At 47.6% G+C, this 27,187-nt stretch overlaps 9 protein-coding genes across 9 annotated transcripts; 4 read left to right on the top strand and 5 right to left on the bottom strand.

The window, feature by feature from the left end:
* Positions 1-1,921: 1,921 nt before the first annotated feature.
* N7466_002067 (uncharacterized protein) lies at positions 1,922-2,287 on the bottom strand (the record flags this gene model as incomplete). Its single annotated transcript, XM_057161465.1, has 1 exon — positions 1,922-2,287. The coding sequence occupies one exon, from the start codon at positions 2,285-2,287 to the stop codon at positions 1,922-1,924; it is 366 nt and encodes a 121-aa protein (XP_057024750.1).
* Positions 2,288-3,132: 845 nt separating this feature from the next.
* N7466_002066 (acyl-CoA desaturase) lies at positions 3,133-4,578 on the top strand (the record flags this gene model as incomplete). Its single annotated transcript, XM_057161464.1, has 2 exons — positions 3,133-3,405; positions 3,490-4,578. The coding sequence occupies 2 exons, from the start codon at positions 3,133-3,135 to the stop codon at positions 4,576-4,578; spliced, it is 1,362 nt and encodes a 453-aa protein (XP_057024749.1).
* Positions 4,579-5,511: 933 nt separating this feature from the next.
* Positions 5,512-8,836, bottom strand: N7466_002065 (uncharacterized protein; the record flags this gene model as incomplete). Its single annotated transcript, XM_057161463.1, is given in 4 exon segments — positions 5,512-6,054; positions 6,072-6,280; positions 6,314-8,267; positions 8,327-8,836. 4 exon segments carry the CDS (start codon positions 8,834-8,836, stop codon positions 5,512-5,514), a joined length of 3,216 nt encoding a protein of 1,071 aa, XP_057024748.1.
* Positions 8,837-8,947: 111 nt separating this feature from the next.
* N7466_002064 (uncharacterized protein) lies at positions 8,948-9,859 on the bottom strand (the record flags this gene model as incomplete). The annotated part of the gene is made up of 1 exon (XM_057161462.1): positions 8,948-9,859. One exon carries the CDS (start codon positions 9,857-9,859, stop codon positions 8,948-8,950), a length of 912 nt encoding a protein of 303 aa, XP_057024747.1.
* Positions 9,860-11,279: 1,420 nt separating this feature from the next.
* N7466_002063 (uncharacterized protein) lies at positions 11,280-16,124 on the bottom strand (the record flags this gene model as incomplete). The annotated part of the gene is made up of 8 exons (XM_057161461.1): positions 11,280-12,036; positions 12,093-12,489; positions 12,566-12,615; positions 12,693-12,856; positions 12,914-13,224; positions 13,290-15,031; positions 15,092-15,873; positions 15,936-16,124. The coding sequence occupies 8 exons, from the start codon at positions 16,122-16,124 to the stop codon at positions 11,280-11,282; spliced, it is 4,392 nt and encodes a 1,463-aa protein (XP_057024746.1).
* A 1,914-nt stretch (positions 16,125-18,038) lies between these two features.
* On the top strand, positions 18,039-18,457 carry N7466_002062 (uncharacterized protein; the record flags this gene model as incomplete). Its single annotated transcript, XM_057161460.1, has 2 exons — positions 18,039-18,068; positions 18,206-18,457. 2 exons carry the CDS (start codon positions 18,039-18,041, stop codon positions 18,455-18,457), a joined length of 282 nt encoding a protein of 93 aa, XP_057024745.1.
* Positions 18,458-18,752: 295 nt separating this feature from the next.
* Positions 18,753-19,597, bottom strand: N7466_002061 (bZIP transcription factor JlbA/IDI-4; the record flags this gene model as incomplete). Its single annotated transcript, XM_057161459.1, has 3 exons — positions 18,753-19,060; positions 19,128-19,422; positions 19,487-19,597. The coding sequence occupies 3 exons, from the start codon at positions 19,595-19,597 to the stop codon at positions 18,753-18,755; spliced, it is 714 nt and encodes a 237-aa protein (XP_057024744.1).
* Positions 19,598-20,896: 1,299 nt separating this feature from the next.
* On the top strand, positions 20,897-22,252 carry N7466_002060 (putative cofactor for methionyl- and glutamyl-tRNA synthetases; the record flags this gene model as incomplete). The annotated part of the gene is made up of 1 exon (XM_057161458.1): positions 20,897-22,252. The coding sequence occupies one exon, from the start codon at positions 20,897-20,899 to the stop codon at positions 22,250-22,252; it is 1,356 nt and encodes a 451-aa protein (XP_057024743.1).
* A 391-nt stretch (positions 22,253-22,643) lies between these two features.
* On the top strand, positions 22,644-26,427 carry N7466_002059 (DUF3433 domain-containing protein; the record flags this gene model as incomplete). The annotated part of the gene is made up of 2 exons (XM_057161457.1): positions 22,644-22,655; positions 22,810-26,427. The coding sequence occupies 2 exons, from the start codon at positions 22,644-22,646 to the stop codon at positions 26,425-26,427; spliced, it is 3,630 nt and encodes a 1,209-aa protein (XP_057024742.1).
* Positions 26,428-27,187: the final 760 nt, after the last annotated feature.

Raw genomic sequence — 27,187 nt, 5'->3', positions numbered from 1 at the left:
CTTCAAAAGCTTAAGCTTACCAACCTCCTGCACTACATACCGCGTACGGCAAGTCATCCACAATGCAATTCTTCAAGCTTCCAGACTTACCTAGGTGCCGTCTCTGCATTCGCTGCCATGACTGCCGCTGCAGCACTTCCTGCTCCCGAAGCTGTTCCCGCACCAGCTCCCGAGGCAGATCCTGGACTTGGTAAGACTGTTCACTATTCACATTCAAGAATTTCTCAATAGAAACCAATAAATTCCAGGGAGTCTTTTATTTAAGGCACTGAAGTCTGGTGCTGATCTGTTGGACGGTGGTAATGATGATAACGATGATGATAATAATTAGATACCGATGAGAAGTCTTTGGTTCTCGGTTGAGATAGAAAATTCTGGGATTATTGAGTACTCAAGATAGCAAATATACTGGCTGGCCCAGGAATCTGCTTGTGGTATCCGGATCTATGGGCTATATCGGTGTTGAGTTAGATGTTATGCGAAATATCAAATATCTTTGAGTCAACCTTGGAAGAGAACAACAATAGTGGGTAAAGGCAGAGAGATATAGGATAAGAGATAGAAGTGATTACTAGATGTCAAGAGGGATCGGGACATCAAGGGGAGAGCCAGAGTCAAAGTTGCTCAGAGCTCCCTTATATTTAATAATTTGAGGATAAATTCCATCCTGGCACCCACGTAGTCCAACTGGTTCCACCCTTCGGGACCTCAGCCAGCTCTGGATTTGCGGCCCCCACTTCAGGTACACTGGGCCCATCCACGATGGGGATACTGAGTAGTACGGCGAGCCTAAGAGTCGAAGCCTAAGTTGAGTGACAGCGAGAAAGTGCGCCGCGGACCTACTACAAAGTATCTGCCCTCTTTTTTTTCTTTTCTTTTTTTAAATTATAAGTTTGTTTTATTTATATCTTTTTTATTTGATTTGATATTGATTTTTGAAGTTCGGAGGGGAGTTCTTAGTATGAAGCCGTGATGCATCGATGGTGGGAGCGAGTGACTTCTTTCTTGGGAAATCTTCACGTATTTGTGCTTTTCACCTCCCTGGAAGTCCCTGGTTCGATTCCAGGATTGATCTATTCTTTTATTTCATTTTATTTTCTTTTCTTTGCCCCTGGTACCTCCCCTTTGCTACTTTGGTACTTATAGTGTTTTTGTACCTGGTACCAATGATTATGTGGTATGTATTAGGTATGCTACTCATAATTTTGAATTTATTCTTATGAATTATTGCTAATATATCTACAGCCCACTAGGAGGGTACCTCAATCACACTATAGTTATATTCAATGTTAACATTGAAGTAACTCGACTGCGCCTAGAGCCAATATTACCACTGCTGTGGCTATACTAATAAATGCCGTCGAGGGGACTAACATAGACTGCGGTGCCTAGTAGTATACTGTAAATGAAAAATGCACTCTAGTTAGATCTAATCATTTGAACGGAGTTAAATAGGCATTGACCGTCGCTCTTTCCCCAGTCACGTACTTCTGTCAACCATTCTTTTTCTATGTACCCTCCTCTCACATCTTTTCTTCTATCTCCTCAAGTGCTCCATTCACTTCACCCACTCATCCGAAATGGCACTACCTCATTCTGACCCGACATCTGGAATTTGAGGGCGAGCAGCTGGATTCAGGATATCCACAAGAGCCCAGGCACCGCCATCAGGTTATACGCTACCTTTCTTTTCTTCGGGTCAGCCAGCCGAATCCTGGGCGCTAACCGGCTACATGGAATCGTCACATTTTATCAGTGAGTCAAGTTTCACGGCTGAAGTCTGTTTGATAAATTGTCGCAGACTTTTATTTCTAACTTTTTTATCTCCTTTATATTCCAAGAGTATCTCACCTTATGGGTCTGTCGACGCCGCCACGATATTCTGGATACAATCTAACATTTTCCTAAGCGACAAAAGTGTCTACACAGCCTGTCGCATCACTGCCTTCGCTAATACCGACGCCTCGTGGCGACACATGACATTGGGTTTTACATCCTTGCGTCCCACGAGACAATACTGCGCTAGAAGGCCCATAGCTTTCTTCAGTACATGGAGCTGGTGCTCAACGACGCGGATAGTCATCAATATGTCCTGACTGCGCGGCCTGGCGATACCGTGAGCCGACGTCGGCGACCTGGATGGCCATTGAGGATCCGACGGTGTCGGCGAAAAGGGAGTGTAAGCTGTTTTCCCAGAGAACTCGTCCGGATCAAGCCCTACATGTGCTGACTTGTGCAAGAACCGAACGGTGGGCGAGAGAATGGTCGCATTGAGGGACAAAACCATTCTATAGGAGGTTGCAACTTCGGAAATGCTTTGCAAATTGCGACTATGGTAGCACCTTAGCCGAGTCGACTATTAACCGTGAATAACTCATCTAGGTCATCATAGACCCCATAAGTACTGTACCATGTCTCTTGCTGGGACATAGATAGAATAGCCAACATTGAATTTAGCCCAATTTTAGGCATTCCCAGGCATCCAAGACACAGCTTTCTGAGCCCGGATAAGCCCGTAGGCAATTTCTATTAGCGCCGACAAGTGGGACTATTTTAGCCCCCTGATGTAGATCTAGAATTCTTGTACGATCCATGGTCGATGTGTATAGTAGTTGTATTGTTATGGAGTTTTGTGGGTCACGACCCAGTGTTATAGATACAGGTCTAACCCCAATGGGCGAGTAGTGCGTATCAGGGTGATAGGACAATACCACCAGTACAAAGAATCTATAACAAGAATGTTGATTTGTGGTCCACCGTGGCCGTATCCACAGATCCACAGGGGGAATCCTTTCGGAGGGTACTACTGTCCAATCGGCTTCCTATGACGTTCTAAGGTGCAAGAGAATCATGCAAGGATAATAATACCTCGTGGGAACAGTGTTCCCAACAAAAACTGTCAACAGCCAAGGCCAACAAAATGTGTGATAGTACTGCCAAATGTGGTTCGACGGGGCGTGGGCTGGGACGGATCGACACCAACAAATTATCTGGTTGTCCATGTTATATGTATGCTTTTCTGCGATACTTCCCTCCTTTTCATATCGCACGTCGCCCTGGGAAAAAATCACCTTTTCAATTCTACTCCGTACTTCGCACAGTATTGAGAAAGCACCACACAACTGACAGAGAATGGCGGCCTCTGAAACGGGCAGACGAAGGTCCAAGGCTACCCACAATGCTAAAAAGCCTCATATCACTGAGATGCCCATAACACTGCAAAACTGGTATCAACATATCAACTGGCTGAGTGTTTTCTTCATTATCGTCGTTCCGTGCATGGGACTTGTGGCGGCCTATTACTGTCCACTCAAGCGCGCCACAGCCGCCTTTGCCATTCTCTACTATTTTAATACTGGACTGGGGATTACAGCAGGCAAGTACATCAACGAAGCTTCTCTTACGGTCCGCAAGTAAAAATACTGACTCTTGACAGGATACCACCGCCTCTGGGCCCATTCCTCTTATAGAGCATCGACTCCCCTTAAGATTTACCTCGCTGCCGTTGGTGTTGGTGCGGTCCAGGGCTCTATCCGATGGTGGTCCAGGGGGCACCGTGCTCACCACCGCTACACCGACACAGAAAAGGACCCCTATTCTGTGCGCAAGGGGTTCTGGTATTCCCACCTGGGCTGGATGGTGATGAAGCAGAACCCCAAGCACTACGGCCGGGCCGACATTACCGATCTCAACGAGGACCCGATCGTAGTGTGGCAGCATCGAAACTATATCAAGGCCGTTCTCTTCATGGGCCTCATCTTCCCTACTCTGGTCTGCGGTTTTGGCTGGGGTGATTGGCGCGGCGGCTTTATCTACGCAGGCATTCTGCGGGCGACGTTTGTGCAACAGGCTACGTTCTGCGTCAACTCCTTAGCCCACTGGTTAGGTGACCAGCCCTTTGACGATCGCAATTCACCTCGTGACCACGTTATTACGGCTCTCGTGACATTGGGCGAGGGATACCACAACTTCCACCACGAATTCCCGTCAGACTACCGCAATGCCATCGAGTGGTGGCAGTATGACCCGACGAAATGGGCGATCTGGACATGGAAGCAGCTCGGGCTGGCATACAACCTCAAGGAATTCAAGGCAAATGAAATTGAAAAGGGACGACTTCAGCAGTTGCAAAAGAAGCTGGACATCACGCGGTCGAAGCTGGATTGGGGCACCCCCATTTCCCAATTGCCCGTGATGACTTGGGATGACTTCAAGACCGAGTCTGCTAAATCCGATGGTAGGGCACTGGTGGCGATCGCCGGCGTGGTCCATGACGTCGCTCTCTTTGTTAAAGAGCACCCTGGTGGTAAGGCGTTCATTGTCTCGGCCATTGGTAAGGATGCGACAGCTATCTTCAACGGCGGTGTTTATCAGCATTCGAATGCCGCGCACAACTTGCTATCTACGATGCGCGTGGGTGTTATTTACGGAGGTGGAGAGGTGGAGATCTGGAAGCGTGCTTACTCCGAGAAGTCGCATGGTCTCCTCGTGCAGGATGACAAGGGGAACCGCCTCGTACGAGCTGGGGAGCCTACCACCAAATTGCCTCCTCCGGAGGGGGATGTCACTGCAACTTAGAAATATGTGTAGTGTAAGGAGTGTGTATGAGTCATGAGAAAGACACATTTGTTTTTATTCATATCCATTTTCCGGTAACTACTAAGTAGAGAAAAAATATCATTCCAAGTACGCTCCGCTCTCCACTGTCGTGTTTGTGTCAGATCCACAAGGATCTGGGAGAAACGAATGGTAATGAGGGAGAGAAAGAGACGGAGAAAGAGGAGGAGAAGAAACAACTGTATTGGTATTCTTCTACTACTGAGCGGGATGGAGAGGGGAAAAGAAGAAGGAAGGAAGGAATGAGAGAGATAAGCTCTCACTTCCCTAAACTACCAACCCTAGCCCTCTCGCACAAAACTAACCCAACCCACGCGCTGGAGCATCTGGGAGCAGACCATGTGACATCACATGGTTCACAATCTCCCAACAGTTTGCCCATAGAACACTGAAGAAAACTGAAGCAAAAATCCACACGAATAGATCGGTCGGCCCCACTAGCCGTACAAAGCCTCGGGGTGTTTTCCTTAGGGTGGGCACCAAGAAAGTCGGAGGGTTCTGTACATGGGTCGCGGAGGATAGGAGACTTAGGGCTGCTAAAGAGGGCAAGAGGAACTTCCGCGAACTAATCCTCCGCGCCCGCGGAACTATACCTCTGCAGCTTCATGAAACGCTATTACGAATTCAACCTGTGCCATTTGAACAAAGTGAGAGAACGGAAATTCCGCTGTACCTCATTTCAACCACACAGAGGAAAGCCAGGATGATCGTGGTCATCACGGCCATCGCCTTCATTCTGCTAGCCACCCTCTATATTGGCTATCAATCAGCCCTGCCAAAACCACTCCCCGGTATACCCTACAATGCAGCCGCTGTTAACAGCCTGCTGGAAGATATCCCAGATATGCTCGCCCAGGTCTCCAAAACGGGCGATATAGTGGCATGGCTGCGCGATCAGAACCTCAAGTCCAATTGATCTTCACAGATCTTCGAGACAAAGGGAACAGGCTCAGGGGTCCAATTACGCCCGCAAAGAGCGGGATTGACTCGAATTTTTTTGATACTCGTTGGGAGGTGTAATGACCAGAGCTTTCCATGTCTCGGGTAGCTGTAAGCAAGAATGACGGAGTGGATCGCGGCATCCAACACGCCAGGGTGAACAGCCATCCAACTCTTGGCGTCGTTGTATTCAGCAAATGTTGTATCAAGAACACCCACAGCCTTTCCAAGTCTTCTGTTCAAGCTAGAAAGCGCTTTGAAGGGTCCAGTGTACCCATAGCCCATGTCATCCAGTGAGGAATAGAACACGTCGGTCGGGACATTCACCATGGCAGAGTCACGGTTAGCGTCGCTGGCAGGTAGGGTCTCTTGAGAAGGCTCCCCAAGAGTAACACACAGTTGACCACTTGCTGCAAGCTCCAGCTCTCCGTTTGAAGAGTAATATTCATAGGTGAAATGAGCAGCGATTGGCGCATCATCTTGCAAACGGCTCACACACTAATTGAGAATCGTACCTCGATGCCAGAATCGGAAGCATCGTTGTCAAATACCATGGCCTGGTGAATGACGAGATCTTCAAGCTCGATAAGCTGAATGGCCTTTCCATCTGCCAAGAAAGTAGCTGCCTCCAGCGCAGTCGCGGCGTACCCAGCAGCAGGGAAGACACTTTGGCCCTGGATTCTGTGGTCGTGGACCCAGGGAATGTCTTCGGGACGCAGAACAGCTTTTCATGACAGATTCTGAGGAGAAGTGTGACTGGAAATATTGCCGAGCAGAGGATGGACAAGGGGGCTCCTGAAACGAAGGTGACGAGACGCGTGGGGTTCGTGCCAGTGCCCTCCTTCATGGCTATGGTTCCATTGGTAGATGGGAAGACCAGCCACGAACTTGGGCTTGGAAGATCCCGACTGACTCAGTGCGTTCTCGTATTTGTCAAAGTTGGGAACAACACCCTCAACGTGAGTCCATAGATATCCCAGTGCGGTCGATATGCTCCAATCCGCCTCTGTGCCTCGTTCCAGAAGCCCGGTGTAAGGCAGTTGACCGATGTTCAGCCCTTCGAGGATCTGGCGCACGGGTCCCTTCAAAGCCGGGTGCGGTCCAACTTCAACAATGCCATCGAATGGTCCTATCTCAGCAACCGCTCGCTCGACTGCCTGTTTGAACAAGACTGGCGACAGGAGATTGTCAACCCAGTACGACATCTCCAACTCAGTCGCCGCTGTGTCTAATCCTACGACCACGCTCGACACCCATACACAGTCTGAGTGGGGTTGTGGCTGAGGCAAATCTGAAGGACAGCCCATCATCGAACTCAAGTATGGCTGTGAGCAGGGAATCATGTGGTGCGAATGATACGCCTTGTCAACTCTCAGTCTACGAGCCGTCTTTCCCTCATCCTCAAACAGAGCAGCTATCTCCTCGACAGCATCGCCGTCACCCGACAATGTGACGCTATTGGGAGAGTTGCAGGCCGCAAGCTTGACTCGTCCGTTAAAGGACTCGTCATGGCAAATTTCATTTGCGTCTTCCATGTTGGTACTAACGGCCAGCATGGCGCCCTCTATGCCCTTGGGCCCACCTGCCAGGCGAGTGGAATGTAGGCCACGATAGTAGGCAATCCGGATGGCATCGGCCGAGGACAGACGACCACTGAAGTAAGCTGCACCGATTTCGCCAGACGAGTGGCCAACGACAGCGGCGAAATCAATCTCGGCTTCACGGAGCAGGTCCACGAGAATCACCTGTATGGCTGTATACAAAGGCTGGGAAATGGCGGCATCGCCAACCCTAGACTTGGTCGCATCTGCCAAGAGCTCTTCACGAAGTGTCCAGCTGGGGCGGTCTTCTTCGTTGGGAAGATTAGCAAGGTCGGCGTCCAGCTTGCTGAGTATATCGGACACATATTGGGAACTCTCAACCAGCTGCGCTCCCATTCGAGCCCACTGAGCACCTTGCCCCGTGAAAATCCCCAGGAGCTTGGCCTTGTTCGCTTTTGGGCTGTTCGAAGATCCCGTTGCTGTAAGCTTGAGCCGTTGGTCAAGCTTGAGCTTGTTGGAGTCACTATTGGCAATCCTTTCTAGATTTTCACGCAACATGTCGACGGAAGAAGCCGACAATGAGACTCGGATTGGAAGACGCGACCGTCGCGAACGCAAAGTCCACGCAAGGTCGGCAAGGCGTGTGTCTGGATGGTCTGATAGATAGGCGGCGTAAGCAGCCAAGTTTGCCATCAGTGATTGCTTGGAATGCGCAGAAAACACGAATGACCTCGTCATATGGCTATCGGCGTCCTCTTTCACATGCTTGGCCAGCATATCTTCCTCCAGGCTTTCCAGAATGACGTGGGCATTGGTGCCACCAAAGCCAAAGCTGTAGATACTGGCACGCTTCAATTGTCCCGGGGCTACCTCGGGCCACGCAGTGAGCTCACTGGCAATGAGAAGGTTCTTGCACCAAGGCTCAACACGGGTGTTCATCTTGAAGTCTAGAGTCTTTCCGTCCAGAACACGGTTTCCGTTGGGTGGTAGCTGGCCGTGCTTCAGAGCCTGGGCGACTTTGACAATAGCGGCCAATCCCGCGGTACTCTCAGTGTGACCGATGACAGTTTTAATGGAGCCCACGACAATCTTCTCGGAATTTTCGATCTCAATGGGTGTACCATCGCTTTTTTGGAAGAATGCTGTATGAATGGCCTCTGCTTCGACAGGCTATGGTTCTGTGGTCAGCTAACAAGTAACACTACAAGTTGAAGGACACGAGAACTTACATCACCAGCTGGAGTTCCCGTGCCGTGAGCCTCGACATATTGGCATCGGTCTGTCTGTGAAGACAAATCGAGGCCAGCCCGAGCGTAGACGTCACGGATCAAGGCGACCTGAGCGTTGGCCGTGGGCATTGTAATACCGGGACTGCGGCCATCTTGATTGACACCGGATTCTCGGACAACGCACTCGATATGGTCCCCATCTGCTAAGGCTTGCTTGAGTGTCTTCAAAAACACGGCTGCAACACCGTCTCCGCGAGCATAGCCGTTCGCGTCGTCCCCCCACATGCGGGAGCGTCCATCGGGTGACAGCATTTTCAGGTTGCTTTCATAGATGTAAGGCTCAGGTCCCAACAGGAGATTCGTCCCCGCCGCGACTACGACGGTCACTTCGCTAGATCGCAAAGACTGTACTGCTTGGTGCAAGGCCACGAGGGAAGAAGAGCACGCCGTCTCGACGGTCAGAGACGGGCCGTGCCAGTCGAAGAAGTAAGAGACTCGATTGGAAACCATGCTGCGAGCAACACCTATATATCTTCACGTCAATATGCTTCGTTCAGATCCTAATGAGTGACTTGGGTCCGCTTACCCGTGCCATGATACAAGGGAACATTCTGCAAGCCTTTATTCTTGTTCGTAGTCAAACTCCATGTCCCACACCATAGTTGCGAACTCGACGAGATCTTGTGTCGCGAACACAATGTCTCGCTCTCTGATGTTCTCCGCTGGCCGTCGGAACAGAAGGTGAAAGGGGATCATGATTTGGGGATTGGGGTTGGGATCAAATCTTATTTTTTCATCGGACTTTGTGATAGCCAGGTATTGTGTTCTGGTAGGCCGGGAAAACCGATCATCCCACTCCCACACTTCGATGGTGATATGGGGCTTTTTAACATGAACCTTAACACCGATAGCAATGTTTGCTTGGCCTCTTGCTGGATCAACCCAGTAATGGGCATCAAGACGAAGCTTGGCTGCGGTTTCTGATGAGGCAACTTCCAAAATGACCGAGGGTCTCTTCAAAGCTCCGCGAGGGGGTCTCCTTGGGCTCCACCCCCCGTCTGCTTCCTTGATTGACCCGTCTTGGGCAGTCAATGTTGTTGAATGCCACGAAAAAATTGCTCGGTGCAGACCCATCGGCTGAAGGGAGATTTTGAGCATATCGTCAAATGCTACCGCAAGTTGTTCGTGCGCTTTGCAGGGCATCTTGACGACAAGAATATGTCTATTCGGGTCGAATGATAGCTTGTCGTGAAAAGGACGTTGTGATTCTGAGTTCAAGAAGTCGTGTGCGAAAGTCAGGGGTTCAATGATGAAGATGATATGATCGGTCTGCGTGCCTTCCGTCTGTTCATCTTGTCGTTTTTCGTCACTTCCGCTGGTGGCCGGGAAAGAGCGATAGAGACGTTGACGCTCACTTAAAATGATCCTCAAGTAGTCATCCATATTCGTATAGTGATATGTATTAACCGAAGCAGGTAACTCTTCAATATCCCTTGGGTCCTGATGAGTGGCGCTATCATAAAGCTCGGCCATCTTTGCCTTCAGAGAAGAGAGATCTGTATAGAGAGCAGAGAAAGTGAACAAAGGAGGAGATCAACTTCCGAAAAGTCGTGGAAGCGAGAGAAATAATCAAAGGGAATGAATATGAGTTTTTGATTGGAGAGAGAGAAGGAAGAACAAGAGACACGCAGCCTGCTATCAGAAATTAGAATCCCAGGCCTCCCTCATGAGAACATGCATACGTCACGTGAGTGATCGTAATTGACTCCTGAGTCCTGACCCTTGGGTGGCCTCTAATATAGTATATATATATATATATATATATATGTGTGTTATCGGCTGCCGCACTCCTGACATACTGTCAGGTGACGTAGCTATCACGCCCATACATGGGCCGGAGGTAACAATGCTTCACACTTGGGTATTCTACTTAAAACCGATATCTTTCCGTGCTCTTGCCCTACTTCCCAGGCTGCGAAACAGCGGGCATATCCGTGTTCCCATGTCAAGGAATTCTTTCCCTTCTGTCTCTGGGCTACACGTGTTACGTAAACTGCAATCCTCAAAGCACTAGTAGTCGTCCCTAAAAGTGTAACTATCAAGTAACAATCTGTATGATACCAAAAATTTTATGATACAGTAAGGATACAATATCCTTACAAAATATTCCAAAAATTAATATCCTTACTTTACTGCATGTGTATCATTATATATCACAAAACCCGAAATGTCCACCATTGAATTGTCAACATTGAGTTGGTGGTTGTCGAAAATATATCAATATTTCCACCAGAATACGGCACCACCACTCTCAAGTGCTCACCACCCCAAAATTGAAACGATAAGCACTTGAGGACTTAATATACTAACTAGTAGGGGTTTAATATTTCAGTAAGGTAAACATTGATTGAATATTGAATCGAGTTGACGGGAAGCGTTTGAACATTTGAAGGACGTAAGGGACTGGTATTACCGCGTGAGCGTAATGGTGGTGCAGGCATCGATTGCTAAGAGGGATCGGGACTCTTTCCGCTAATATACATGGTAATCAGGTGATCCTGGGCGGCGACCGCCAGCAGGGTAACAGCTGGACATGCCTAAGGCTTAGAATTACTCAGTTAGTGCTCAGGGGGTACTCAGGGGGTACTCAGGGTTGATGAGGGAGTGCTCCGGGGCCCGGGCGGCACCCGGACAACCCGGACTAACTCAGGCGGTGCTCCGGGAGCCGATCTCTACCCGAACCGGTAGCCTTATCGTCAACAATATTACAGATAGAGCGAGGAATAAATAGAACAAAGCATCAATATAACGATAGTCTTAAAGTAACTTCTAAATTTCGTAACAATTCTCCAACAATATAACTAAGTACTAACTGATAAGTAAAAAGCCATACATAGCAGCACAAGTATGATGCATGATGCTGAAAATTATGCTGAGTAGTTCTAAACTTCTACTACTTCCCACCTGCCCTTACCAACTCTCCAAACCTCGACTCGGACAAATTCTTCAGCACTGCCGGACTCCCCACCTCCACAACCTCACCCATATCCAGAACAACTACTCGATCAAAATCCATAATCATATCCAACCGATGGCTGACCGAGATCACAGTATACCCGCTGAACTCCACACGAACAATCTCCTGCATCACACGCTCCGTCTCGTGATCCACACTTGAACTCACTTCATCTAGAAGCAAAATACCCCCGGTTTCCCCATTCCGACACGACCGAGCCCGGACACTGCGGCGAAGCATAGCCCGCCCTAGAGAAAAGAGCTGCCGTTGTCCCGCGCTGAAGCTCCCCGCAGCCATGGGCGCGTCGAGGCCAGCATGCTCCTGGACGAAAGACCAGAGTCCGATTGCTGTTAGGACGGCTTGACATTCTGCGGGAGTGGAGATATGGGAAGGATCTAAGTTGGCTTGGAAGCTGGCGCCATCTGGAAGGAATACTGGATCTTGCGGTACGGCGATGAGGCGCTGGCGGAGAGCGGAGCGATTGATTCGGTGGAGGGGTAGATTGTCGATGAGTACCGTCGCGTCACCGGTAGAGCTGCGGATGGGATCGAGGAGTTTGAGGATGATGGCGAGAAGAGTTGATTTGCCGCTTCCGGTGCGACCGCAGATGGCGATCTTTTCACCCGGTTGAATCGAGAGAGATATTTTTTTCAGGGCGAGGGGGGATTCGGGAGTTTCGTTTTCTTCTGTGGTGCTGTTAATCCACTGTTAGCTTTGCGTTGCCAAGCCAAGGAATATATCCTTTCTTACCCATATCTCGCAGATACATTTTTAAACTCGACTGTTCCTTGTTCAGGCCATTCTTCTCCTGGGATTATATCTTCGTCTTCTAGGTCTTCCGGAATGACAGTGTCGTTGAACATCTTTAGTCGTGCAATCGCGCCGATGGAAGTCTCCAGCTTTGTGTAAAACATGACCATGCCGGAAAGATTCTCTCCGAAGCTCATGAGGGAGTACAAAGATGCGCCGGCAAAACCAGAGCTTGAATGGAGACGTACAGCCAGGGTGGTCAGAACTACTGCAATTATCATGACCACAATGCTGAGCACCAGATTCAGCCATTCTTGAATCATAAGAAGAAGATATGCGGCACGTTGACTGGAGTCAACCAGGCGGGCGTTCTTTTTGATTTCATCCGGAAGGAAGCCTTTTATGTTTCAAAGTTGCAGTTAGCCTAGAGATCATATCTCCCCCATCACACGCCAATGTTGCAAGTCACTAACCGAGGGCTCTCAGAGTGGCAATGCCTTTGAGAGTATCGAGGAAATGAGTGCTGAGGAGAGATCGAGATTAGTATGGTGTATGCAGGAAGTCAACTGGTACGTAAAAATTAATCACAGATAAACATACTATAACGGACTTTTAGCCTCCAGGTCTAGCAGTCTCATTTGTCGAGAAGTCCGCAGGTAGAACTTCTGCACAGTATATAGCAAGCCACCGAGGAGCGGATAGCTAATGGCCAGGTACACCGACGAAGTAAGCATAACGGCTGCTTGTCCAATGTATTGAAAGACCTGAAAGCTTGGATTAGACTGAATAAAGTTATAATTCATGGTGTAATAAAAACTCACACAAAACATAGTGTTCAAAGTTGCTTCTGGTAGCTCTGTATCCACCAAATTCAAATCCTGTGAGAAAAGATTCGTTACAACACCCGTATCTGTCATCGTGAGGAATGAAAGTGGAGCTCGAATCAAGGTATGCAGAGCCTGTTTATGCAAAATAGATCCTGCCCTGTTGATTGAAACAATGAAAAGTGCTATTCCTAGGAGAAGGAGTGACACCATGGCACACATTTGAAACAGCGCATATATGCCGACATAGTAGGCGTAAGAATGTGAGGGATTGGTTGAGGTAAGGGCATCGCCCCAATATGTGAGCCCTATTAGGATGGGGTAGACTTATCAGTTTTTTGCCATTCAGGGATTACTTGATCATTAAACTTACAAATTGATGGGTAGTTGGTGAAGAGCCCCCAGAGACTGGCAAAGAATACACTGCACCCCGCCACAACCCAACCCATGCTTTTGAAATAATGTTTATAAACTGTCAAATCTCCAACTTGTCGCAACGCAATCACATCCGCGTTGAGAGATGGTTTGTTGCCAGTAGGTTTTGTCACAAGCGCCAGTTGTGTCTGCGATCCCGAGGGGCTACTCTTGGAGGCTGACTTCTCGGATGAACTTTCACGATCGGAAAGGTCCTTCAGTCCTAGGCGTTTAACATACCCTTGGCCGACTGAAAGATCATTGAAGGTACCCTGCTCTACAATAACACCGTCTTCAAGCACGATAATATAATCTGCGGCTGGAAGGTGTCTGATACTATGGGTACACAGTACCACCGTTGAGTTTCGTCGTCTGAGAAGCCCATCTGGCCCAAAAACCTTTTGAAAAACATGTTCTTCGGTATCCGCATCTAAGCCGCTGAAGATGTCATCTAGCACTAAAAGGTCAGAGAACAGATAGAGCGCTCGCGCCAGTGATACGCGTTGCTTCTGGCCCCCAGATAGGGCGATGCCATCTGACCCAATATTGGTGGCATCTCCTTGATTTAAAGTGGCAAAATCAAATTCCAGAGCCGTGGCGTCAATAATTTCAGCATACCGCTCCGGATGAAAAGGGGAAAATCCAATGATGTTGTCTCGGATTGTGGTATTCGAGAGGAAGGCTGTTTGCTCGCAGAAGCCGATATGCTGGAAGCGAGTATTTGTAATGACACTGCCTTCGCTGAAAGGGATCTCTCCTAGAAGAGCTTTACTGAAGGTTGATTTCCCACAGCCCACGGGCCCAATGACCATTGTCAACGACGATTTGGATATCTGGGTGCTGATGTTTCGCAAGTCGAACTTCTCTGCTGTCCACCCAAAGTTGGCATTTTGGATGACAATGGAGTTTTCCGAATCATGGCTTGTTTCTGAAGATACCTCAATATCTGAAGAGGCCTTCTCTGTATTTTCCTGTGTACCAGGAATAATTTGACGAAAATCATGACGAGGCTCGCGCTCCAAGAAATCTTGAATTCGGCCCAAACATGCAAGACCACCAATGAGATCGGGAACCGACATGAAGAGCTGTGTCAGAGGATTAGTCAATAACGTCAAAAATGAAAGACTTGTGAAAATTGTGGTGGCGTCTATGGTGTGTTTGGTGAATGCGAATGTCAGTGGAGGGCTAACAAGCTGGCCCAGGTACCCGATGACCGCGGCAACTAGGAAGAGCTTGCGGAAGGTGGTCCCTGTAGCGAGCTCATCTACACGGAGTTGCTGCACGTAGTCTCCAACGACAGCCGATAGGCCAGATATTTTCAGTGATTTCATGCTGGCAATCACCGTCGCAGTCAGACCCACTCTCTTCTGGATTCCAGACATCCACGCCCTTTGTGAATCACCAGTGAAATTGACCAGAATCCCCAGGCCAATGGAACTGACAACGACAACTCCAATAGACGCGACAAATACAACACCAAGTCGCTGGTATAACATCCAACTCGCAAGTGCCACCTGTATGATGCTTGCCCAGGCATCATGTAGGGGCCGTAGACCCATTTTAATGTTTTCGATATCCGTGCTCATCAGGGTTAGTGTAGCGCTGTCATCGCTTGGGCCGATTCGTGATCTCATGGCTGCCGCGTAAATCTCAGTGACTATGATGGATCGCACCATAGTTCGTAGTCGGTGGTGGAAGTACCTAAGCTACCACATTAGCGAATCTTTCTCTCTAGTTAGTCTGTTGAGGAGTAGCCTATACCATGTCAAGGCGTATGAAATGGCCATTCCGAAATAAATTAACAAGCTGGCACCGATCAGACCGTATCCAGTATTTTCGTCAGGGACTTCTTGGGACAGATAGCTCAATAATCTCTCAATGAACAGAGGCTGACAAAATGTGAAACCAAGAAGTGCCAGTCGTGGAGCAATGGGCAGGAGAAGAGGGACCTTCAGTGTACGGGCTAACACTTTTAGAAGACCAAATTTATCTCCCTTCAACTTTGAGTAGTCTAGATGCTTTGTAAAACCTTCGTGCAGCGTCAGGGCGTCAAATGAACTATCGAGGGGGTAGAGATCCTCGATTGCCAAGATATTTCGATACCCAACCAGAAACATTTTGTTCAACCAGAAAAATACACCAAGGGAAAAAATCCCACTTGTCTCTTCAGGGCTGTGCTTCTTCTTATCCCAAGTAACCCATTCTGTCTTTTGTCGGGCCTCCAATAACAAAATGGCTGCCTTCAGCGCTATTGCTGCACAGAAGATGCTGCTGTAAATGATCTCAGGCTTATCATCTGATGACAGGAATAGCGTTCTTGCCTGGGCCGCATCGAGTAAAAGAGTGAGAAACAGGTAGCTATTCAACAGGACGGATGGTCGTGCGCTTCGGCTATGGTCCACGGCACTCAAGGTAAGCATGAAAAGGGCCGATACAAGATTAAGGGTCGAAGAAGCTATGAGCATGCTGGTGGCTTGGAATGAGCCCGTCACTGCTAAGATGAGAAGTGAGAGCTCCAAGCCGATATAGATGATTATGGCACCCTTTAACAGATCAATAGGTGACCAGCGCGACAGAATTTCTTTTCGTGGGAGGAAGAACTTACCGACTTAATGAATTGAAATGTGGGCGCATTTACCACTGTGGGCTTTCGTGCCTGAGAAAGGGTACGCCATAGGGATGAGAAAATAAACAAAGTTGAGGGAATGATGGAGAAGAAAAGGTGTTCAAATTCAAGATTGAAATCAAAGTCCTTCTGGTTTAGACGAAGCAAGCTTTCGGTGGAGAAGGTCATCTTGAAAGGACTCTAGCCGCAGCAAGCAGCTCTATCTCAAGGCCTCTAGATGGTTGTGAGCTGAAACCGCTACACAAGAAATCGCGGACATAAAGAACAAAATAAAATCAGATGTTGTGAAAAGAGATTCTAAGGTAATATAAGGAAAGTCAAAGGTAGAGGTGACAATTGATAAGCACTAAATAGCTTAGCGCGCCGCTCAATGCACTCGTGCACAAATACTGCCCAAGGCAGCACCATAACATGGAAGATGTCGCCATGTTATCTGTAAGCATTAACCACCTCAATGTTCAGGTGTGTTCTTTTTAGTACTTTAAAACCTAGCGGCCTAGTTACCATCGAGGAAATCTTGGGGTTTACGCTTCAAGTTTTAGAATTCACCCAGTGAGGGGCATGTATGTTAATCTTGCCATGTATGTGGCTGCCTGGGAAGTTGGAACCGCTCAAGTGTTAATGTTGAGGCTGAATTTTTTAACATCGCTTTCAAGATTTAGATAACTGGTATATTTTCGTAGCCCCAGTCGCACTAGGCCTTTAAATATCCAGATGTCGGGGATTTGATTTGCTAAGGCAGGAAAACACCTCGAATTGGGGATCAAAGCGAAATAAAATACCAGGCATTGGGTGTACAGTGTCTGGCCACGAAACTTACACATGTCCGATGTAGCGCCACATGTGCAAGAAGGCGATCTTGCATAAATACTGTATTTGAGTATCTAATACGATTGAAAACGACTTAGTCCCTATATAATCCAAATTACAGATAGCAGATCGTTATTGCAATACGGACTGATATCGCAGCTACTAGCGTGAAGTGACTTCGGAGATTTGTAAGTTTCGTGGCCAGACACTGTACTACCAACTACCCGAACCATGGAAATTTCCACCAATGAGGAGAAATAGAGATTTGTATGCTTATTCAATGTATCAGCGTGCTTTTTATTGGGAATGTCAGAAGATCTGACTCGCATCAACATTGCATAATCATTGATGGGGGATTGGTCTATCCGTACATGTGACCGACTTGAAATGGTATGCATAGAAATGCTTCCAATCAAAACTCGGCTTTTCCCCCTTACCAAGAAATTGTAAATCTCCTAAGTTTAGAACTGATTTTTAAAGATTATTTAAAGAACCCAAGGCTACCAGTAGCTATTGCTTTAAACGCCCGATATGACCTATCTGGCTTATTCTATTCTCATCCTAGATTGTGTACTTGCAGGAGCGGGGATGTTTTTCAGCTCCAACCTACATTTAACAACATGGCGTTCAAATCCATGTACTAGTTGCTACATGCCACAGTAGTCCCCAAAATACAAGGGCAAGTTTAAAAGGTCTTGTAATTCCCCATCGCGCAACTCCTACTGCTTGCAGCGACAGTGAGAGCACCACTATCATTGGAGCAAGTGGGATCATGTCCACTTATTGCGGATCACCCGCTCACCCGCACCCGTGCAGGCCCGCGCTATTGTAGATGTACACAGAGCTTATGGGACAAAATCCTGGAGCGACTGGGGCCAGGAAGAAAATAAAGGAATGACATGAGATTAGATGAGACGAGAGAGAGAGTAATACTGGGGTGAAATAAAAACCTGAAATGAGGGATAGCCGAGAGAAACGCCCATATTACGGACCAGAGAAAGCAAAATGCATCGGCAGCATCGCTATCTTTAGCGTCGTCCGAGACGACCCCCGGGGCCGTGATGGTGGGGTTGGGTAATCCCTAATCCCCATCTCTCCTTGCCCAACAACGCACATGAAGAACTTTCTTATTCCTTCATTCAACCTCTTCCGTGATCCTGCCAATCTCCCCGCGATCCGATCCCTACCAGGAACGTCAATCTCGCGCATGACCTCCAAACAGCGACCGAGGTGATCCACAGAATATTCCGAGGGTCTACTATTGATCTCGCCATGGCAGAGACAGTCACAGCGGAAACGTTGGTAAGAAAGCATTTCTTTTTTATTTAAGATTTTTTTTTTTACAATTTTCCTCTTTCTTCGTTTCTCCTCATTTCTATTGTTGTGAGCGGGGTCTTGGTGCTTTTGGCAAATTTTGCTAACAACTCATTACTTATTAGCGCAGCCACTGGACAAATCTCACTATCAAGTCCGAAGCTTTTGACAAATGCTATAAGCACCCAGTCAATTATCTTCTCAAGGAGAATTATGAGAGGGTGTTGTACTGTTTTGAATGTGAAAGGATCGAGTTCCATGATGAAAAGGGAAAGGTGATCTGGTCTACAGTTGGATCGGGCATAATGGATCCTTTTCCGGTTGATGTTCAGGTTTTCATAGTCAATGGCAAGATTCGATTAAAGGATAAGATTTGAAGACGTGGACGGGGATCACAGGAGCTTCAAATGTTTTCTCATGTTCAATACTCTATATATTGAAAGACTCGATGTATCTATATTCAAATGTGTCTTAAACTTTGAAATCGGCCTCTATTCTACGAGCTCCACTCTACAGCTCGAATGTTTTAGTTTATGAAAAAAAAACACCAACATTGAATGTTTGAAAGGGTCGCAAGATCAGTTATATTGCATAATCTTTTCAAGAAACCAGCTCAAGTTAAAAAAAAAAAAAATTAGAAAAGAAAAAAAAAACCACAGGATGAGATAAGACTCAATTGCTCTTTCGAGCAAGGAGCCCTTTCAAAGCCTGTGTTTCCCCTTCTAGTCTCGAAACCTTAAGTCTCAATTCATCTCGTTCCTTCCTCATCTTTTCTAGTTCATCCTCGAGATTCTTTGTCTGGTCAACACGTCTCTGTCGGCATCTCCGAGCCGCAAGTGTATTGAGTTTGCGCTTTTCTACGCGAGACGACTCAACACGACTTAAGACACTGTCACCCTGCGATGTCGCAGGGCTAGGTTGAGACGTTGTTGGACCAAGGCTCAATATCTGAGATGCAGGAGAAGCATTTGAATGCCCGTCTGTTTTGATGTTAGAATTCCCATCCATATAGAAGTCGAAACTATTAACCACCGAAGTAGCACACACCTTGGGAATTCGCTGAACTAGAAGCGAGTGAGGAAGTAGGGAGAGCTTGAGATTCAATGGATCCCGAATCCGAAAGGGAAGGGTAGGCCGAAGCCACCCCGTATCCCTGATCGTTGACAGACATATCGAATGCGTCAAAGGCAGTAGGATAGGGAGGTGCATTTTGGAGAGACAGATAATTCCAGTCGGTATCGGCAAAGGACAGTTCTGAATCTGTCCAAAGATCCGACTCTTGGGCAAAGGTATCAAAGGATTGGGAGAGTGGGGTCGTCGAGGGAAGACATCCCAGCGTCGACTCCAGAGAATTAAAGGATTGTTGAAATTGTAAATCGTGGAAATCGTTAGACCAAGAAGTGAACCCCGAGAGCGCCGGCCCCTGGGGACAGGGTTGAGGGCCGGAGCTGGCTTGGTTGCCAGAAGGTGATGAACTCGAAAACGGCGGCGGAGCAGGAAGAAGCGCTGGCCGCCATGATGAGATTGTTTTAAGCGGGCCGAAGCGGGCCCGTGGCGCGGTTAAAGTGGTTGAAGAGGGGCAGAAGTCCGACAAGGGACTCGCAGAGGGCTGGAATCGACTCGGTCAGGAAGGCCGAGGAGTGGTGTCCTGAGGAAGAAGGTTTTCAAGGACAGAGATGAGATCTTATATGTACCCGATCATACTGAAGAGTGGATGAACGCCTGGGCCGCTCATGGGTTTTTTGGGTCTCGACGCTGATTGGTTCAGTTTTGCTTCGCCCCCTCACGACTCACTATGACTCATTTTAGCGTCTCTCCCATTGACCAATCAGCTGTGCAGATATAAAGGGATCTAACCATATCCGACGTTTTCAAAGATACAAACCCTGTGATACCCAGTGATAAGCTGGGGATCCTTCCAGATATCTCAGATATGGTTCCATCGAGCGCAACATTAATACTGGAAATAGACAATATTGTGGAGCATATTTTACAGCACAAGTCAATTCAAAGGTTATACGGAATACGGGGTACGGAGTCCGGAATCCTGAAGAAAAGGAGAAAAGGAAAAAAGGAAAAAAAGCTCGGCGATATGGAATGTTCAATTCACTGCCACAACGCCATACTGCTACGCTGTGACGCCTATCTCGGCCCTAAAGTACGCTAGTCAGAATGTAGACTGGCAATAGTTAGAGTCTAGACTATCAATGAAAGAGTTTTAGAGATCAAGCTTCCGATACTCTTATGCTAAGAAATTAGTTTTCTGATGGCGTTCTCTAAGCTTAATATGTTGTTTGTATAGCAAATAGTATAGTGTACTACCAATTTTTTGAACTAAAAAGAAAAAAAATTAGTAGATTCACAAATTTGATATTCTTAATTGTATCGAAAATGCAAATTTACACTGCTAGTCCGGAAGATCCCAGCGACCTGACCCTCAGGTCAACGACAGCAATGGCATAACACAAATGTCAACTGTAAAGGTAGGGAGACCTCAAATTCAATCCGGAGTTCCTACTGGCTCTCTCCGCCAACTGGTATGCTGAGTCATCATTCGAGATCCGCGAAAGAAAAAAAAAATATGAATGAATGAATAGGGGTTGAGCTATTAGAGTCCTCACTGTTGATCTCATATTAGAATAATTGAGCTCTCCAAACCTAATCTCATGATCCTGGGCATTCCCGTCAGGCTGTCAGCCTGTAGATGCGTGACCCGATTGCGGGCCCGTAGCACAACCCCGCGGGTCCAATCGATGACACAGATCCGTGCCCCTCCTCGAATTTCTTTTCTTTCATCTCCCTCACGCGCATTCACCATGGCCACCGCAGCAGCCCCCGAGTCCTCCCTCCTCTCTCTCCTCTACCGCTCATACCCTACCGCAGTCTCTCCCGATGCCACCGAGCTCGACTACTTCCATGCCTCGCCCAAGATTTTCCCCCAGGTGAACTTCAGCGAGGCCGAGGAGGCCGACATCAAGCAGTGGCTCACCACCGTCTCTGGCTTGACCTCCGCCACTGCCAGCAATGACAAGTCTGTCATTGACACCATCTTGGCTAAGCTGAACGCTCATCTCGCCACCCGCACCACTCTCCTCGGTGCGAAGCCCTCGGTCGCTGATATCGCCTTGTATGCCCTTGTGGCTCCCATTGTCGAGAAGTGGACATCTGAGGAGCGCACAGGCGAGAAGGGATACCACCACATTGTGCGTCATGTCGACTTTGTGCAGAACTCCCGTGTCTTTGCCCTGCAGATTCCTACCGAGGAGAAGATCGCCATCGACGTGAACGACGTCAAGTTCGTGCCCAAGCCCGTCGACCCCAAGGAGGAGAAGGAGCGCAAGAAGAAGGAGAAGGCTGCACAGCAGGGCGCCGGCGCCGGCGCCGAGGCCCAGAAGCCACTCGTCGTTGGTCAGGGTAAGCCCGAGAAGGCTGCCAAGGCTGAGGCTCCTGCCCCCAGCGGCGATGCTGCCGCCGCTGCCGCCGCTGGTCACAAGACTGGCAAGAAGGAGAAGAAAGAAAAGAAGGAGAAGGCCCCCAAGCCTGCCCCGGCTGCTGCCGCCCCTCCCTCCCCCTCCATTATCGATCTCCGTGTCGGCCACATCCTGCGCGCCATTAACCACCCCAACGCCGACTCTCTATTCGTTTCCACCATCGACTGTGGTGACGCCCCTGGCTCCGATAACACCTCTTTGGATGAGGAGACAGGCAAGACTGTCCGGACAGTCTGCTCTGGTTTGAACGGTCTTATCCCCCTGGAGGAGATGCAAGGCCGCAAGATTGTTGCCGTCTGCAACTTGAAGCCCGTCACCATGCGTGGTATCAAGTCCGCTGCCATGGTTCTTGCTGCTTCTCCTCGTGTTGAGGAGGGTGCTGACTCCCATGCTGGCCCCGTCGAGCTTGTCAACCCCCCAGCTGACGCTCCTGCTGGTGAGCGTATCAGCTTCCAGGGCTGGGCCGAGGGCGAGCCCGAGAAGCAGCTCAACCCCAAGAAGAAGATCTGGGAGACTTTCCAGCCTGGATTCGGTACCAACGATGACTTTGAGGTTGTCTTTGACAGTAACGCTGTTCCCACCGTCAAGGGCCAGGAGGGCAAGCCTGCTGTCGGCAAGCTGGTTACCGCCTCTGGCGTTATCTGCACTGTCAAGAGCCTTAAGGGTGCTACCGTGCGGTAAAAAAACAAAAGAAAGGAAGAAAAGAAGCAAGGAAAGAAAATTATATCTTTTCATTGAAATACGGCGATACTATCAAAATCAATCGCCATTAAATGCATACCCACGAGCAGATGACAAGAGAATAGCAAAATTTACAGTTGAACTTTCTGTGTCTATAAATCCCATAATTTTTGTTACATGAACAATGTGTACAAGACTTGCCTACAATTATACCTCAGCCTCAAGTGCTTGTATATCGCTATCTAGCACTAATTGGTAAAAAAATTAAGTCGTCCCTCTGACGTGTTCCGCATAAGTCATGTTTTTGGCGCCCGGGGGCTTATAGTGAAACGTGAATCTGTGGGGCTCGCGGGATGCATCGACGCTTGGCCATTCACAACACGAATGCAACATGGTGGCTATGGTAAGCCCAGGAGCTGCTTCCTGGCGCTTGGGTTCTAGTCTTATGACCCAAGCACCTGCTCAGCCTTCTCTATTTACCCAGCTCAAGATGGGGATCAGCTATATGCCAATTTTCCCCTCTAACAATTCCAAACAATTTACTTCCTCTACTCAAGGCTTCGCCGCCTGTGTACAGCATGAACCTCAAATGGCATGGGAGAAAAAAAGTTTACGATTCAATCTCCTCTCATAAAATTGATTCAATAAGCCCCACGAAACCTGGCTGGCGACCCATCTATCTACGAAAGTGGGTATTGACTCTGCTCGTGATAATCTTCTGCGCAATTATCGCCGCCCTCGAAGCCCTCAACTACGTATCCTCTGCCAATCAGGGTCTCACGTCCTCTGTTGAAAGCCGTCATTACCTCTGGACCTACGGGCCAACTGCCATTCTCACCATCGTCGCTGCACTATGGGCACGAGTGGAATTCCAAGTCAAACAAAGCGCACCATGGCAAGCCATGTTCGAAAGGCCAGAGGTGCCTGAAAAGAGCGTGCTCCTCGATTATGTCTCTGGAATGCAGCCCGTTGCAATGTGGAAAGCTATGGGAAACAAGCACTTTGCTGTTGCTGCTGGAATTGCCTGCTCGCTCCTCTTGCGACTTCTCATCATTGTTTCCACGGCTTTGTTCAGCTTAGAGGAAGTGCAAGTGTCGAAAAGCAACGTTCCAATCTTACTACAAGGTAATTTCAACACACTCAGTGTTTCTGATCTTTCTACCGCGTTTTCCAATCCGTTCAACACTCTCAATGGTATTCTCTTTGAGAATGTTGCCTACATGGACGGCACCACTGCCAATCTTACGTTTCCGACCTTTTCCGCTCCAACTCTTTCCAACGATTCTACCATCACCGCAAATGTCACAGGGCTTGTCTCCGATTTAGACTGTGAGACTGCCTATCTTGATATAAAACTTTGGCAATTGCAGACCGTTTGGGTCGGTAGCAAGTCTCCCGGTGGAACGTATCAGTTAGAAGACAACGTGCTTTCATCCCCATCGTGCAAAATATCCAACGTGACCATTTCGATTTCATCAGATGAAGAGTCTGGCATCGAGGTGGTAACAGTCAAAACTCCTTATGCTGCACGTTTCCAGTCTGGAGAATGCACTAACAGCAATGCTCTGGGTGAAAATCGCATTGTAATGATAGCCGTGGAAGCTCAGCTGGGCAATGCCACCGAATCGCCATATGGCAATTTCACAGAAGATGGAATTGAGTTTTCGGGCAATTCCGATTGGTATAGGACAACGGTCAATATCACTGCCAAGCGTGTGGTTGCGGCGATTTGCAAGCCGACTTTCTCGATTGCCAGTTTGGTTGCAACGACTAATACGACCAATACATCGTCGACTACTCAACTTGAAGTATCTGAGATCGAGCGCACAGTTTTACCACACTTGACAGCGTGGCAAGTGGCGGATAATATTCTGGGTGAATCTAATGATGTTGATGTCTCCCAGCCGATTATTGATGAAGTTCAATTCCCAGCTACAAATACGACGCTGGTAGATGTTGACTACTCCATACAACTTGGTGCAAAGTTTATCGGAGAAACTGGAAGCTTTGATAAGTTGTTCGATGATGGAATTCTTGTGAATGCCGGTTCGACATTTTATCGCGCAATGGGTGCTCAGCTGGTTCACCAAGGACTTATATCACAGTCGCAGTCGGATTCTCTTGGCTCAGCGGTTGTTAGTGAAGACCGTGTTGTTATGGCCCAGTTGCCACTACGCGCCATGGAAGCTTGTTTGGTCTTAGTCATTGTGTTAGCAATAACTATGATTGTCTTGGTCCCAAGTGAGCACTTGTCACCTTTCAACCCAACGTCTATCTCTGCTGTTGCTGCAATCCTTTCGAACAGCAAAGTATTTCGTGAATCTCTCTGTGGTAGCAGTGCTTTGCCTTTGAAGGGCCTTGCTCATCTTCTACAGAAGCGGTGCTACTATACAGAGCACACACCAGGGGGCTTCTGTATCGCTGCCGTTGGCGATGGAACCAAAACCCACAGCGAGTACAAAGGCACTGATCTCAGCCTTCAAAAACCACAGTGGAGCCCACTTCCAAACAAGATTTTTCGTGTGGTCATCTTTATCCTGGTGGTATTGATAATAGTCGCTCTAGAGACTCTTCTGCATTTCTCTCAAACAAAGAGCGGACTTGTAGAGGTTTCCTCGAGTAGTGAAAACATACACTACCTGTGGACTATGATCCCAGCATTAGTTATGGTTATCATTGGCCTTCTTTTTGGAAGTATGGACTTCAACGCCCGGTGTCTGGCACCATATGTGAGCTTGAAGCACAATAACGGTGCATCGTCACAGTTCATGACAGTGGATTTCTTAGACTCACTAAGCGTAACCACTATCTTCAATTCCATTCGAATGAAGCATTTTTCCGTGTCAGCTGCAACCCTAGCTGCGCTAATTACCTCCTTCTTAACCATCGTTACAAGCGGTCTTTACACAACACTCGAAGTACCAGGAAACATCACCATGGGCTTCACCCAAGAGACAACCTTCGACGGGACCACTGACTCCGATGCCGCTGTCAGTACAGCGGAATATATCCTCCAAGATAACCTCGCCTATCCGAAATGGACTTATAAAGAACTCGCCTTTCCCGAATTATCCATGAACGCGACCACTAAGAAAAATGTCTCGGGCTCGTTTGTTGATATTGTCGTCCCCGCAATGAGAGGAACGCTCTCCTGCAGATTTCAAACAAGCGACGGACTAAACGCAACATTCAGCTCAAGTGACAACAAAGTCACTTACGATATCTGGGTTGCTGAGGCATGCTATTCCAACGGCACATCTTGGATAAAAGAATCTCAATATTTCACCTCGAATAACCAGTCCTTCTTTGGTCGTTCGAGGGCAAACACGTGCACAGGTGAAGAAATTGCAAAGATCAGTGCTTCTTCCTCTTCCTATATATGGGGGAAGACACTCAACGACTCTTTCGAACACATTGCAGCCTTGACATGTCTTGAGTCGGTAGAGATGGTTGATACACAGACACGGTTCATTCTTCCTGGTTTTACCATTTCAGAGAGCGATCCACCCGTTCCAGATGAATCGACAACACGAGCAGCGAAAGATTACACAAATCTCGACGATTGGGCTATTATCCTTGATCAGAACGATAGTGATGCAGCTTTCGATCCTTTCTTCCAGGCGCTTGTGTTTGGAAAATATGCAATTCCGGAAGATTGGATTGGTAACAACACGGACAATGAAAAGGTTATCAACGCGATCAAGTTTCAAAACAAAATGATTCGAGCTCAAATTTTCAATTCGTGCAATCGACAATCGGCGAATGGGTCACTTGGTGACTTGTCTTTGGAAGGGAATGTTACAACGCCTGGACAACGACGCTTGTTTCAAAGTGTTGTTTCGACACGGATTTTGGAGATCCTACTTGGCCTTTTGCTTCTCTTAGGAATTTTGGGTTCCGTGTTGATGAATACGGATCATGTGCTTCCAAAAAGTCCGTGTAGCATTGCCGCTGTGGCGAGTCTTTTGGCGGATTCCAATTTCCTGCATCGGTATAGCTCGGATGTTGATCCGAATGACAGGTTGATTGAGAAGCTTTTTGCTGATTGTCGGTTCTTTCTTGGATTATGCTATGATGGGCCCTTGAGAGGGTCTAATGATGATAGATTTACGATTTATCTAACGGACTATGGGATTGAGAAGAATCTCCCTTTGGGTACCGAGGGGTGGATTTAAGATAGAGATCGCTATGTATTTAAAATGATTCAATGATGAATGATCAAATTCGGTACTAACATGAATATGCGAGCTAAATCATTTCTCTTCATGTTTGAAAATTGACAGTAAAAGAAGATCAAGAAAACTGGAAAATCTGCATGTGGCTGATTTTCCAAGATTTTGATTGAACTTTGAACGTTCGACCTCTAGATCACAGCAGTCAATGTCATGCCTTCAATTGAGTAAGTATTCTTACTAGTAGTAGTAGTAGTAGTGCACTTCCCAACCTTGGAGTATGATAATACCCAAGGTAACCACGGCTTGGAGGGAACTAGCAGAACTATGACTACTAAGATGACCTTCTGCCTATATGATCCACAACCTTATATAAGAGCCAGACAAGTGAGCGAGGGTGAAAACAAGGTACGTAGTAGAGTGCAAAACTTTTCCTAAGGAGAAATCAGTAGCGGCGGCCATACATGATACGAGCGATCTTTAAGGCCCTGAATCACCCTGATCGAGAATTTGTAAGGATATGCGCATTTTTATGGTTATGATCCAAAATTCATATAGCACCTCATTCTGCGACATTTTTCATAAGGAGTCCAAAAAAATAAGTTACTTGAAGTTCTAATAAGCAAATTAATAAAATATTTCTTTTTATTAAGGATATGCGCATTTTTATCAACATCCTAAAATCTATATAACACCCGATTCTGCAACATTTTTTACAAGGAATCCAAAAACATAGGTTACTTGAAGTTCTAATAAGTAAAGT

The sequence above is a fragment of the Penicillium verhagenii genome (genome assembly GCF_028828195.1).
Source record: "Penicillium verhagenii strain IBT 33310 chromosome Unknown utg000003l_segment0_segment0, whole genome shotgun sequence".
NCBI classification, from domain to species: Eukaryota; Fungi; Ascomycota; class Eurotiomycetes; order Eurotiales; family Aspergillaceae; genus Penicillium; species Penicillium verhagenii.
The sequence above is the reverse complement of the archived record's forward strand: the minus strand, read 5'-3'. Positions and strand labels throughout refer to the sequence as shown.